This window comes from Crocodylus siamensis, chromosome 4 (genome assembly GCF_052110815.1).
Source record: "Crocodylus siamensis isolate JL-2025a chromosome 4, ASM5211081v1, whole genome shotgun sequence".
NCBI classification, from domain to species: Eukaryota; Metazoa; Chordata; order Crocodylia; family Crocodylidae; genus Crocodylus; species Crocodylus siamensis.
The window spans coordinates 172,698,529-172,713,128 of NC_143398.1; the positions used below are offsets into that span (position 1 = coordinate 172,698,529).

Below are 14,600 nucleotides of genomic sequence, written 5' to 3' on the forward strand. Positions count from 1 at the left end.
ATGAATTGGTTCTTTATAGTAGAATTTAAAGAAGATTATTTTATTGCATTTCATTTGACTTATTAAAACCATTAGAACCATTTGTTCTCTTGATGCTTTTATTTTCTGAATCTTTAATGCTTTAGGATAATATGGGCGGAAGGAAAATTCAAATCACATTTGCCTTTCAGTGTCCTGCCTGCATGCATTATGTGACTGAAGAGTCTTCAGCATGCTTATGACTTGCAGCTGGGAATAGCACCAGAGTGGACACATCAATATGTTTTTGAGTTTGAAGCATGTGAGCAGGACTGCATGGGCAGGGCCTGCCTGGGGGTGTCTTGCCCAATATATGCTACCACCATAGCGTAGACCAGTAGTTCTCAACTGGGATATCATGGCTCTCTGGGTGCCATGAGGCTGTGGTGGCAGCTAACAGGTAAAACTGCCTTGTGCACTCCTCCAGCACTAGGGTTTTCTAATCAGCCTAAAGTAGGGAAAAAAGCTGCCTTGTGCTATGTAGCCCTTCGTGGTCTGGTGCCTGCAACACTCTTCTTGGAAACAGAGGCATGTATGCAACTGTCCTGTCTGCTTCTTTTTCCAGACTGCAACACGGTATTAAGCTGGCTGGATACTAAGAATACTGGCATTAACTTTATGACACTATAAACTACCTAATTACTGAAATTCTTCCTTAGCACTGTAGGTGATAATGACCCTCCTCTTTTCTGATACGTTTTGATCTCCTGTTAATCAAGCTTGTCTTTTGTTATTTATCTGTTACCCCGGGGATCTCTCTTCTCCAATTTCATAGCCCAACACAGTTTTTAATCATTTCTGTGCCAGCTTCTTCCCTCACAACTGGTAAAGAACGCCGTACATTAAAGCTTGTCTAGCCTTATTCCAACCATGCAGCTGGTCCAATAAACGTTATTACCCACAAAAATCCTTGCTTCTTGCATAATTCCTGGATCATCATGGCTACAACATCACTTCAAAACTATAAAAGCATAGTAATGGTGGGGCTGCTGTATACGGGGACCATTAATTATCATTGTCTCATTGAGTCCACCTGTTGCCTCTTATTCTATATTTAGATTGTAAGCGCTATGGGGCAGAAGCTGTTATTTTCTTGTTTACAATGCTTTGCACAATGGGTTCTGGTTCGTGCTTCCAGGGAATAAAAGTAAATGTACAGAATATCAGCAAGAGAAAACTATGACTACAGACTCCTGGAATTTTTCTTCTTTACTAAGGATAGATAGTCAAAGAATTAAAGTGCTTTAAAATGATAGTGCTTGATGAATGATCCATTGTTAACTGTTCTGTCTTTCCAGTCTATTCCACTTGAAATGGAAGTTTGAACTACTGGAACCATTTAATGGTTAAACTGTTTAATTCAGGTTGAAAGTAACAGCTGGCTAGTTTTCTGATACTGGTACAGGAGAGGACAGATGAAACAGTTAGGTTAGTTCAGCCGTTTTTGTGCTTTCAAATAGTAAGTCCCTACCAGCTTTTAAAACAAATTAATATTATCTTAATGTTGCTATCATACTACCATATTAGGGTCTTGAACCAACCTGGTACTGTCGAGGCTGGGTCTGGCAATTAATTAGCTGATCATCAGACCTGGCCTGGACAGCCCAGGTCTGGAACCAGCTGTGGCCTGCTCTGGATCTGGGACAGTGCTGCCTCTGTGTGATTTGCAGGATTGAGCAGCTCAGCAGTGGTGTAGTCAGGACTGGAAGAATTTTATGGCTGACACCAAATATCAGGCTTCCTGTCATGCACATCTGGCATAGAACAGGGCCTTTTCAATAGCGTCATCTTTGTAATAATAATTTTGCCTGTGTATTTGTCAATGAGCCATCAGCTGAATTATGACTTAATTATACCAAAACAATAGAAGTACTTTAATTTTGGTAATATATTGGTCTTTATGGTAACAATACAGGAAGCTAGCCTTAATGCTTAGATGATTGCCAAAATATGTTTAATCAGGCAAATTAGATGCTACTAAACATGTTTAAGCAAATAGAAAGGTTTAAAGAATTATATTACCAGTTTTTATTAGCATTAGGTACTTCAAAACATACCTTTTAGCACTGTAGTATCAGTATGTCAGGGGCCTGGCCTTCTGACATCATTGCTAACTTGCAAAGTATTTAGCTCAGTCCTAGCCAGTTAGACAGTATATATTATACGTGGAATACTCTTGACACTTCTGTTTCCTGAAGTAGTGGGTATCACACACATTCCTTTTTCCTCCCTATGGAGAATTAGGGTTATAATTTCACTGTAATTTCACTATCTTTGGCTCCCCTGACCCCCTCTTTTTTTCTTTTTTTTTTAATATTACTTGATGTACATATCACTCTGTCCCTTTAGGAGACGCAAAGAACTATAAACAAAGGTGAGATGCAATGAGAATGAAAGGCTACGTAAAGGAAAATGTCAAAAGGAAAAAGGGTTGTTGCCAAAATATTGACACCAAATGGAAGGTGTCTTCAAACAAACAAAAAAACCCAACTTGTAGAATTATCAAATGATCAAATGCTACACTTCTAGATGATGAATATTCTTTAATGTGCAACACCATATTTTATGGCCAGTTTTATTGTAACAAAACAGTTTGCCATATTATGTCATAAAGTTAACTTTTAATTCAGTGAGAGATTATGGTGAAAAGGTGATAACACAATTCCCTGTAATGTCTCTGTTTCTGTTGTTTCAATAAATCTGGAAAATTCCCACCAAGAGTTCTGCAGAAGTTGTCTATTTTATTGTTCGGCCGTATATATATTTTAAATATTAGCTATGTTTGGCAAGGTTCCTGAAAAAGGAACAGAATGATATTAGCAATTTAAAATCTTTTTATAATTAAACAGATAGTGAGTTGGGTAACTAGGTGGTTATATGTAGTAGTTTCTGCTTAATTATGCATGTGTATGTGTTGTATCATTTTCTGTAATTGTGGGTAAAAAGAAAGGTGAAGTTTTCATAATACCTCTCTTGCTCTTTTTTTATTATTCCTTAGGTTACAGGTTTACAAGCTACATTACAGAATTTAGAATCTGGGCGTGCCATTGAGGTCCCTGTGACAAGAGGTAAAATATTCATTTAAATACAAATGTTGCATATCTTTCTTATGATGTGATTTAGCTTTTTGTATATGTATATTGAAATGTTTACATTTCAAATGTTTTGCCAGCTAGTTTGATGACACAGTTATGGACTAAAGCAGCAGTTCTCAGCTGTGGCTCTGTGGCCCACAGGTTGGTGAGCAGGCTTAAGCAGGTCTGCCAAGTCTGGCCTGGCATGTGGAGGAGTTGCCTCAGCCCTAGGAGTCCTGAAGACACGGTGGGAGCTGGCCTGCCCTGTCTGACCCCACAGCCTCTGTCTTGTGGGTGTCACTGCGGGACGGTGGGTGAGGCTCTGCCCTGCTGCTGCTCAGGTGAGTGGGATCCTGGAGCTTCCCACTCACTGCACCCTGGGCCATGTGGGCTGAGCTTGGGAGCCGGGCAGTAGTTGTGGCACAGGTAGCCCGTGGAGTTTTATAGCATGCTAAGGGGGAGCCTCAGGAAGAAAAAGGTTGAGATCCCCTGGGCTAGAGATTCTGTTTTGCAGTAATGTCTTTTAAATATTTACTCTTGTGAGTAGTTCCATGAAAGATAATGAGACTGCTTTTAGCAAGAAGGATTGCTTGCATGTGTAAATGTGGAAGAATCATGCCCCAGAAACTGTAGTAGTTTTATGCTAGTCAGTGAATAGGAAGCAGATAGGACTGCTTTGAAACCCCCCCAATGATTTCTGCCCCCTGCTTTTTGCTTTTTTGGACTCCTGAAGAAAAAAACCCAACAAAACAAGGTCTGGAAAGAACCGATTTCCACATCTTCAATTTTTTTCTCTTTCTAAATACCGTATATGAACGAGGGATAGGGGTGGAGTAGGGCAACAAGTATTTCTATAAGTTTATTTAATACTATGTTGAATTTTTAACTGTCCTCCAAATCCTTTTCACCTGAGGATATATTAATGCGTTATATTTTATTTTGTCATTCAGTTTTTAGCAAGTAATCTTTGACATGTTTCCTAACGTAGAATGATGTCTGAATGAAGCCTTCCCAGTTGCTCTCTTCAGGCTAAAATTGTAAGCTCTTGTTCAGCCTCCCTCTGGTCCAAGAATTTACTTTCCTTGGCAGTTTGCTAAAACCAAAGTTCAGCAAGCTGTAGACCAGACTGTACTTGTTTGCTTGTTTGTTTTTAATATTTTTCTATTCTGTTTAATTGAGAACATAGCTGCTTACATTTCTGGAGGGATTTGCAATGGTTCTGTAATGTTACCCAGTGTACTATAGGTATACTAGTTTAAGTTATGGTTTTAATTTTGTATAGAAGTGAGTATCTATTGAACCAATAGGTTCACTGTGGATCAATAAAATAAATAAACCACAGATATATTGGTATAATGGAACACTATTTTGTAGCATATAATCAATTTTTTTCACAATTCATAATAATTTCTGATATTCCAAGAAGCTGCAATTTTTTTCCTCAAAACACTCTGGAGGCCCCTTAAAGGATGTCCTTTTGTGGAATGCATTCACTGGACCTGTTCCACTGTACTCTTGCAATCTTGAACTACAACTAAAAGTGTGAACATTTGTATGAACAGAAAATAGAATGCTCATTGCTTCATCACATAGCAGACAGGAAAATAGAGAATAGGTGTTTTTCTTTTATGCTGGTTTACAAGATAAGTTTAGTAACATCCAACTATTCTTTGTGCTGTGGCTTAAGGCTCTGGAGTGTGGGTTCTACTTCTGCACTAGTGTTTTATATTATGGATGCCCCATCTGTCTCCTAGTCATATTATACAATACTTTCATTTGTTGTTTGAATGATTCCAAGAACCACTCTCCTGCTGTTCACAGTACTTGTTTATTCTCCAAAAATCTCAAGAGCACTTTATAATAGCAAAAGTGACAGGCAGAGGAACACTTATAAATAAATAATATCACTTTACATTTCTAGTGCAAATTATTAAACAGATCAGCCACCCACATGCACATATAAACCTTAATTTATCTCATATCCAATGTATCATATTCCAAGTGATATTTCATTTCATTATCTTTTAGCACCACAGACTCCCATAATTCATACATTTTATTGCACTTCTACAGGTCTCACTTGTATCTCAGTGGGAAATTTCCTATCTTTTTCAGATGCTTTTTGTTGCACGTTGAAAGATAGGTAGCATGTTCTGTTGTCTCTTGAAGTGGTTTATGAGCACTGTAACATAATTTAAATCTTAGGAGGGAAACATATGTATAGGTACAAACTGGATAAATTTTGTTTGCAATATTTTCTGAATTATAATATGGTATTCAATAAGGAGCTATTGTAAATAATGGAGTTGATAAGCTCACTGCAGCCTGTGATGCTTAGGATGTCCACCACTGCATTTTGTACCAGTTGTAGTTACTTCAGGGCTGACAGTTTCATGTCCAGACGTATTATGTTGGTGCTTTCCAAACAGGATGCTACTCTGGCAAGTTACCACCTACCAAGATTAGGGCACAGTGTCCTAGCCAGCTGTAGAGTTGTAGTTGCAGAGTAGTTCAGGCAAATGAGAATGAGCTGTCTGCCCTCCAGTTAGCGATAGCAGAAATCATCCATCTGTTCCAGATCCTGACCTAACTCTAAATTGCAGAAGGTCTAGAATATTCACTTTAGTTAGATGAACTTGAAAGTATGTGTTAACTTCTTTTTGAACCTGCTCAGCAACTGGAGGTTTGATGAAAAGCAGGAAGCATATCCACAATGGATTCTTCAGTGCTGGTCAGATTGTCTGTTGGAGGAACGGGAAGAAAGTTTGTTGGATTTGTAGAAGATATACGCAGTCTTTCTTTCTGTGGTTGGCATCTAGATCTAATGTATAGTTCAGGAAGGCTGTCGTAAACTGCAATTTGTTTATATATTTGCAGTAACATCAATTCCGTGTCAGGTACCTCCTTGAAGAAGCTCGTATTCTAAAGAAACTAATTGACTAATTTTTCACGGGCCCATCTCCTTTCAGGTTGTTATTTGTCATACATTTTTCATAAATGGTACTTTATAAAGGAAAATGTGAAAGGAGATGGTTTTTTCTAGTGTTGTTAAGACAATTGCCAGAATATATCTACTTCCCTAATCTGTTTCTTTAGAGCTTTTATGAAGGATATTTAATTAGGAAGAAGGAACTCGTTTGCAGCCAGTGTTGCAATATTTAGTAAGACATTACTTCTTTTATTCCTGTTTTTACTATGGAGCATTTTATTTTGGCCCAAAAGTCAATGCATTACTAAGTAATTAAAGTTGGCTCTTAAGGGCCTCTTCACACATGCTTCAGGGTGGAGTGTGCAAACAGCTGTAATTAAGAGGCCTGCAGCATCTCATGTGTTTAGTGTCCCATGCTTCAAAATGGCAGTAAGGGGTGCTTGAGTTAAACTTGTTTGGTGGGGGTGCTTTAACTAAAGCTTGTTCAGCTCATTGAACAAGCTTTAGTTAAAGCGCACCCCCCACCCCGTCATTTTGAAGCATGGGGGTGCTAAATACATGAGATGCTGAGGCTATTCGAGTGTGCTAATTAGTATGCTCCAGCAGACTTGATTAATGGAGTCTGCTCCGACACATGCTAATTAGCATGCATTGGAGCAGGCATTGGGCATGTATATAGCTGCCCAAAGGGGCCAAATTTAATACCCATTGAAGTAAGTTAGACTACAATGCTCACTGGATCAAGCCCAAGATGTTTGCATATCCCTAAGTACTGGTTCTATATAAACAATCCTGACAAATTATAAATTAGTGACAAGTAACCTTTCTTTGCATGGTCCTTTCTTTTTCTTTCCTTTTAATATTTTTTCTCAGTGGTCGTATGTTTGCACATCTTTGTGACCTTTAGAGTATGCTACAAAGTCTATCTCTTTATCCATGTTTGTAGAGATGCAGTGCAATTGTTAGTGCAAGGTAAAATGCAGACTCTTAAATGCTTGGAAAAGTTTGGTTGAGTCAGTTTAATCTTTGGTTAATTGTTTTCTGACTTTGTGGTGCAAATTATCTTCAGAATATTTGCTAGCTTAATCTTTTTTATGTACCTGATAGTAAAGGTGAGTGGAGACATTTTAATGTATTCTAAATTAAAATAACTATGGCTACCTACCTAAGGTTGTGTCTAATGTTCTTCTGTAGGCTTGTATTTGCTTGATTGGATGACAGATGTCTCCAGCTTTCACATTGGTATTTTGTTGCAGTTGAGCTACATAAAATAAATAGTGTAGTGAGAACTTAGCTGCAAAATTATGTCTCATTTTTCCTTTGGTATGCTTCACTTGTTCTTTCCAAACATGAGGAAAGAGCATTTCTCTCTTTCTCCTACATTTGATGAGTAAATGCCATTCAGTCCATTTGTGGGTATGCCAGATTCAGTAGAATACAGCTTTTTTTCTCTTTTTTATTTTATTTTTTTATTTACAAGTGTAAAGAGGGGGTTATCATCTCCATCTAAATACCCAAGGTAATGCCTAAAGATTTCAAAATTGTTCTTCTCAGACACACAAAGCCTGCTATTTTTAACTTAATGGGTGTGTCCCACATGCAGGGGTGTGTGCTTGCAATGGAAAAAAAAGGAACAGCACAGATTTGTGCTACTACTTTTCTCCTGGTGCACATGCCCCTGCACATGTGGTTTGGTATGGGGAAAATGCCCTGCTTTGGAAAACTACCATTTTCCCCACTCTTCTTAGCTCTTGCTGGGCTGAAGAAGCCAGGGAACCAGAGGAGGAGAGATGCTCTGGCCAGCAGCCAGGGTGTCCCCTGGAGGACGAGCCTTCATGACTACTGGCACATGCTCTTCACAGCTTTTTTTTGGTACTGGGATTTTCTAGTAGCGAATTTTGCCCACACACTGCAAATTTGCAGTGCCACAAACTGCATGTGCCTGCATGTCTGGATTCGGCCAATGGGATACCAGGGATTTAGAATTTCTATCATAAACTAAGGGCCAGATTCTGCCAATAGAGTACTCTCTCACGTTGTGGGCGGAGGAAGGCACAATCCATCCTTCAGCCTCTTTATGCAGAGGTAAATGCTCGCCATCACTTTGGTTCAGGATGCCTTCAATCCCATATGTACTTGGTTCTGCGTTAAAACAAAATGGAAGAACAAAGACCACATCTCTTTAAGAGCACACAGATGAACACTTCTTGTATATTTCGGAATGCAAAACTGCGACTATGTCTGGTACTTATTATGGGGTAAAGTCTTACTCTTGCTCCCTCAGTATCCTCTTAAGGGCCAGAACAAACAAGTTATTTGGATTTGAAAGAAGAGCCATTATGGCCTCTTATGAATGAAAACCATGAAGGTGAAGCATGGTACCTTCCTTTTTTCTTCCTTTTGTCCAATAACTCCCTCTTAATCTCACACCTGAAATAACAATAACTACTTCTACAATCTATAAGGAGTTTTAAAGAAATTACAGATAACTCTTTTAATAATATTATAAAAATGAATCCCTAGACTGCCTTTGAATTACAAATGACATTTGTGATTTAGTAGTTCAGGCATATTCATTTTCATAAGGAATACTATCCCTTTAAAAATCAAAAAGCAAATATATACAACTACTCCTTTTAGTTCTAATTCTTCATAGATGCATGCTGGTTGTCTGGAGTTCTGGATGGAACACAGTAGAGATTGAAGGTGGTGTTCTCAAGCTCCGCAGATTTTTCTAACACACAAGTAGCCATGCCATATATATATAACTTCTGTGCTTTGGAGAATAGCACATATCTCAGTCCCTATACTAATTTTAGGCATGCTTCTAACATCACTTTTTTCTTTCTATGTTGCCAAGGAAGGTTTCATCTGTTTTATAGAGCAGCCAGGTTTTTTTCTATGAGATCTCTACTGTTTTGGCCACCTGTGCAGCAGGAGTTCTGTAATTCCTCCAGCTTTGGCCATAATGTGCACTGAAAGATGATCAGGTTGGCCTCTAGATAACCCCCTCATCTGAAAGGAAATTTCAGATTTCCAATAAAACATAAGTCAAAGATGGTTTAAGCCTTTAACCTGTTTCTTTCTTTAAGTGCTGCAGGTGCAGCCTTATTTCTCAGATCTTTTGCACATACTACCTGAACCATAATTGTTTCTTCTATGGGTACTTTAAAGGTACAAATGCAAGCTAACTCTGAAGTCACTTGGTTCTTCAGTTTTCTGATTTTTAACATTGCTTATCAGTAGTTATTTAAAGAAAAACATGATTGTGTTTAGACAATGGGAACTTGATTTTGCATGAAAATACAATGGCTATTTTAATTTTATAAAGACAAATAATTCTGTATTCTAGAGGCTGATATATTTACATAGAAAAAATCAGCTTGTCTTCAGAGTTGTGGAGTGTTTGATAAAAAGTAGTGTGTGGATGATAAGGATAGGGGATTTATGGAGAGAAGGAAAATATTACCTGTGTTTCTACAAGGTAGTATTCAAATCTTCTGGGTTTATTGCAGCTGTCCAATTGGAAAATGGTGTTGTGTTGATAAGAATCATAGAACCATGTCAGGCTTAGAGCTTTAGACCATTTTCATTCTGTTCTTATGTTCATCACAATTTTTTTTTACACATTCGACAATGTATCGCTGATATTTTTTTATTTTATATTGCTACCCACTCACTGAGTTATTGCCGTTGCACTGCTGTCAGATGACTTAGCAAAGAAGACATCTACCATGGAGGAGTAATTGCTAAAGGAAGTTCACAACTAAATCATCTTTGAATAAAGTGCAAACCTGGACAATTAAGCCGTACATAAGTGTGGAGGTTGCTCTGACGTGCTGTAATCACAGTGTGTTGGAATAGACTTGATTAATCGAGTTTGCTGGAACATGACAATTACCATGCTCCAGCAGTCTCCCACGTCTTGTGTATCAGTGTCCCCACATTTCAAAATAGTGGTGGGGGTGCTTTAACTAAATCTCATCAGGTGCTGATACACAGAATGCTGTGGCACTTTACTTAGAGTGGCTCTTGGAGCTGCTCTAATTAAAGCACCGTCCCCTCCACACCCGGAGTACATGTAAAAAAGTGCCCTTAGTCCTTGCAGTTGGCCATGATGTTTAACCTCCTGTTCATATGTCATTCATAGATGTTTATCCTCTCTTCTTAGGTATTACTGTGCTTCCCTTCTCAAGTTTCCTAAATCAATGAATGGTAGTTAGTAGCTGGAAGTTCTGTTAAAAGCATCAGTTCATCAAAGTGCTTTAACACACTTTAAGTGTCTGTATATTCCTAGTAAACTTATTCATATGATTCCTTTATAAACTGTTCATAATTGTCCCTTTAAACATTTGGACCAATAAGGTTAAATTATTAGAACTATGAAGACATTCTTAATTCACAATGTTTTTTAATTGCAACCTTTTTTTGTGAAAATTTTCATGAAAAAACCCATTTTACCGTCTGTATAAAAAGAATGCCCTACCCAAAATCCTAGAATAAGGGAAGGCTAATAGAATTGCAGTGAAACATGATTATGCATTATTGATTTGTTTAACCACAATGCCAAAGACTGTAGGCATGGACCTGGACCCTATGTTCCAGATCACAGAACAGAACAAAGACCAGCTGGTCTGCCCCAAAGTTCTAAGTAATCACTATTTTGGATTCTCTACACATTGAAACTGAGCACTGCTATTAGAGTTGCTTTAAAAAAACCCTACAATAAAACTGTTACTTGTTCAGTACATTTCTTTTATTTTCTGTTACCTGAAACTGAATATTTATTACCCAATTATATTTTAAAGTTCAACTCAATGAGTTTCCCTCCTCATGGTTGAATTAACACATTGCTAAGTCTGTTAACCATGCTTCTCCTTTCCTTGATCTGATGTAATTGCTTTCAGGATGTCACGCAAAGGAAATTTAAAAGGCACCAGTTATAACACTTGAACCTGGTTGACCCTATTCCAACCATGTGAGTCAGAATGGGAAGTCTAAAAACATGAGCTTTTACAATTTGATGGAATATAGTCACAATAATCCTTTAGAATTTGATCATTCTTTCAAGCAGTTACTGACTTTTAAAGCTCTTTAATTTTCATAGCTCTGTGGTGGTTTATAAGTATGTATATTTCACAAGCACAAACAAACCCAATGTCCCATGAGCAGCATAACTGCTAGTGGGTGACAGTTATTGAGTGAGGAGAAACTTTTTCACAGAAATAATACCATTCTGTAATCTGCAGTAATCCAGGAAATGTTATTTGTATCACTTTTGCAGTGGTCTTCACTTCTAAAGTGTTCATTAGAAAAATAGGCTAGCCTGTTAAGATTTGGATTCTTTTTTCACAGTTGATAATCTGTATTAAGTTTTGTCCCTTGTTTGATATTGGCTATGTTTTGATTTATTCTTTCATTCTGTCTTTTTCTTTTTTTTTCTTGCTTGAATTTATGACCCAGTTGTTTGCGTAACTACTTACAAAGAACAGGGGTTTAAAAATGTACATCCTGGTTTCCTTTTGTTTTGGTCCACTCCTTTCGTATCTGAAATGTTTCAGACTGGGATTTTCAGAAGTTCAGTAGGGATTTAGGAGCCCAAATCTCATTAAAATTCAGTGCTCTGCTTTTTCTTTCTGAGGTGTACATAACATACCTGGGAGAGTGATAAAACAATGCATACATTGTTCCTTGTATGGCTGCAATGTCAAATTTCCAAATGTGAAGAAGATACAAACCAATGTCGGAGTGTCTGCCTGAGTGTGCAGAGAACCTGAAATACTGTAAACATTCCCATTTATCTCTATGGAGCATAAATTGTGAAGACTTGATGGAAATTTAAATGTTAGCAATAACTAACATCTCGCTGCTTATCATTTTAGCAGAAACACCAGACTAATGTTGTTTGCTATGTTTGAAAGCATTGGCAGATTGTTAGATAAGATGCAGTGGGCAGCTAGTTACTTTCAAGTATTGTTGGAGTAAGAAATTAGACATTCACACTCACTGTATATAAAATATAATGTCACCTCTACCTCTAGGAGAAAAGGAAAGAGGAGTCGTGTCTCATTTGCCTTAAGACCAAATCCCAACCGTATACATTAGGGCCTGTGCAAAGTGTTGGGTGCTGATTTGATTTGGAGGAGATTCGGCTAGATATGGCAGCTGAATCGCCAAATACAAATCGAATTGGGAAACCAATAAAAAGGTCCAAATCAATTTGAAGCTCTCTGAATTGATTCAGAAAAGATTCGGAGAGCTTCAGAGTTTTGGGCGGTCCGCACTCGCTGCAACAGGGAGCTGGACCCAGATTCCATGCTGGTAAGTAGGGAGCGGGGGGGGGGCCTGGAGGAGGAGGGCAGGGACCATGGGAAGACCCCCGCCTGGCCCCATTCCCTGCCTGCTACCCCAGTCCCCCAAGTGCCCCCTGACCCCCACCTGCTCTCCCATCAATGACTGCGCTGCCTGTCCCTAGCGTCCCAGCACTTAAAAAAATAAATAAAGCCCCACATTCACCAGCTGCTGCTAGGCAGGGGGGCAATTCCTGCTACTCCCCACTGCCCCACACTGCGTGGGGGGTTCTGCCATGAGCCCCATCCCCTGCCTGCTCTGCTAGCCCCATCAGTGGTTGTCCTGCCTAGCACCAGCATCCTGGTTCCTTAAACCCCCCCCCCCCCCCCCAAAAAAAAACAACCCCATACTCATTGGCTGTTGCAGCAGCTGTCAGGGCTTCTTGGGGCTCATGGCAGTGGGGATCTCCCCCTCCCCCCCCACGTGGAAGCAGCAGGTGAGTGTGGGGCTTTTTTATTTATTTATTTATTAAGAGCCCATGAAGCTGGGGCCAGGCAGGGCAGCCATTGACAGGGCTGGGAGAGCGGGTAGGGGAAGGGGCCTGTTTGATTTGGAGATTTGGCCTATTTGGCGGTGGCTGAATCTCCAACTCAGATTTGGATGAATTGATTCGGGACAGTGATTTGAATCTCCATATCAAATCACTGTCCCTCAAATCGTCCGAGTCCGAATCTGAACAAGCCTAATAGACATACATTTTTGAGTGCTGAAAATTATGACTTTCCCCCACATAATTGTCAAAACTTTCAGCTTATTTATAACTATTTCAACATTGTTAGTCACATGTTGTCAGTATGAAGATCTGCAGAACTTTAAGAAATCTAGGCCATTAAAACTGAGTTAAAACGTAATCACCTCTACACTTGTACTTAAAAGGGTTGGTGTTTCCAACACGTAAAGCACAGTGAGTTTGATAAAATATCATTTTAGAGACATGTTTCATATTGGTGTTTCAAGTGCCATGTTAAGGGTATTATTAAGTAAACGTGTTTGTTTAAGTATAGAAATATGACATACACAGGTGTATGTTTCATAGTTTCATAGTTTCATACATCTGTATGTACATATAATGAATATTGTTCATATTATCATGCTATTAAAACATTTATACACAATTCATGTAATTTAATCATTTTTATATTATAGCAGGTCACAAGTGTAAGATGAATGATGGGTTAGAGGGTCCCACCCAAAAAATTGTTCAAGAAGCCAGGGAACAAAGAATTGCATATACTGGAGTTGCACCATATGATCCAGCCAAAGATCCAACAAAGCAATTGGGCAAAAGATATCCAAAGGTATGAAATTTTCACTTTATTTACTTAAAATATACTTTTAAAATTATTTTCCTTTTCTTTTTCACTGTTTTGCTTGAGGAATTGTGCTAGGGTTACTCATTTTTCCTCTCATGTTTTTATGGTGTGTTAATTTCACATGAGTTTTGGTTTCACTTTAATATAAATTAAAATGTTATAGCCATTTTACCAGTCTAAGATTTAGAGTCACAACTGGGACTATGTAATGATTTTTTTTTAAATCCAAGTGAAAAATCCAATATCTAAAATCTTTCAAGGCTCTGAAATTGCTACATAAGTTTACTCTGACTTAGGGCCCTGCCATGGGATGTGAGGCAATAATTATACCTCATGCCATGCAACATGTGCATGCTAATATGCAAGGCAGGAGGTATGATTTTGAATCAGGGCTCAAATCATAATCATTCTCTTTTTACCTGCCAGTGCAGGAGAGCCAAAGCTCATGATCTCAGGCTTCCCTGCACTTGCAAACTGGGTGTCAACAGCCCAGTGTGACTTGGTATAGTCCCAGGGTGGGGCTGATTTCCTCAGCTTTCCTGCTCTCCCACTGGCTCCAGACAACAAGTAGGGCAGGAGCAGGGGTGGGAGTGGGATGGAGCTCCAGCTGGGTGGGAGCATGGAGCTGGGGCTGGCAGCACTATGGAGCCCATACCCTCAGCGTATTGCAGATAAATTGTGGCATATATGTAACATGTTGAGGGGCACTAAGTGAGAGCTGAAAATTCCTCCTTGACTTTCTTGGGAAAAATCATTTTTGCCTTTAAAAAAAAAAAAAAAGTCTTGTTCTACTGTTTCCTCTCTGAGCATGCTCAGTGTGGTTCCCTCTCTCTCTGCCAAGGCATCTCTTCTATGCCTACTGTAACCAGGTTGTCTCCAGGGGTGGTTGTAAAGCCCCTAGAGTCCTTTCAACCC

The 14,600-nt window shown here is 38.9% G+C and overlaps 1 protein-coding gene across 1 annotated transcript in view; it reads left to right on the forward strand.

Moving 5' to 3' along the window:
- SPAG16 (sperm associated antigen 16) overlaps positions 1 to 14,600 on the forward strand; it is a 947,700-nt gene that overhangs the window by 79,575 nt on the left and 853,525 nt on the right. The window contains exons 8-9 of the mRNA XM_090041227.1: positions 3,017 to 3,086; positions 13,519 to 13,670. Coding sequence (XP_089897353.1) covers positions 3,017 to 3,086; positions 13,519 to 13,670 — 222 coding nt within the window. The remainder of the gene's footprint in view (positions 1 to 3,016; positions 3,087 to 13,518; positions 13,671 to 14,600) is intronic.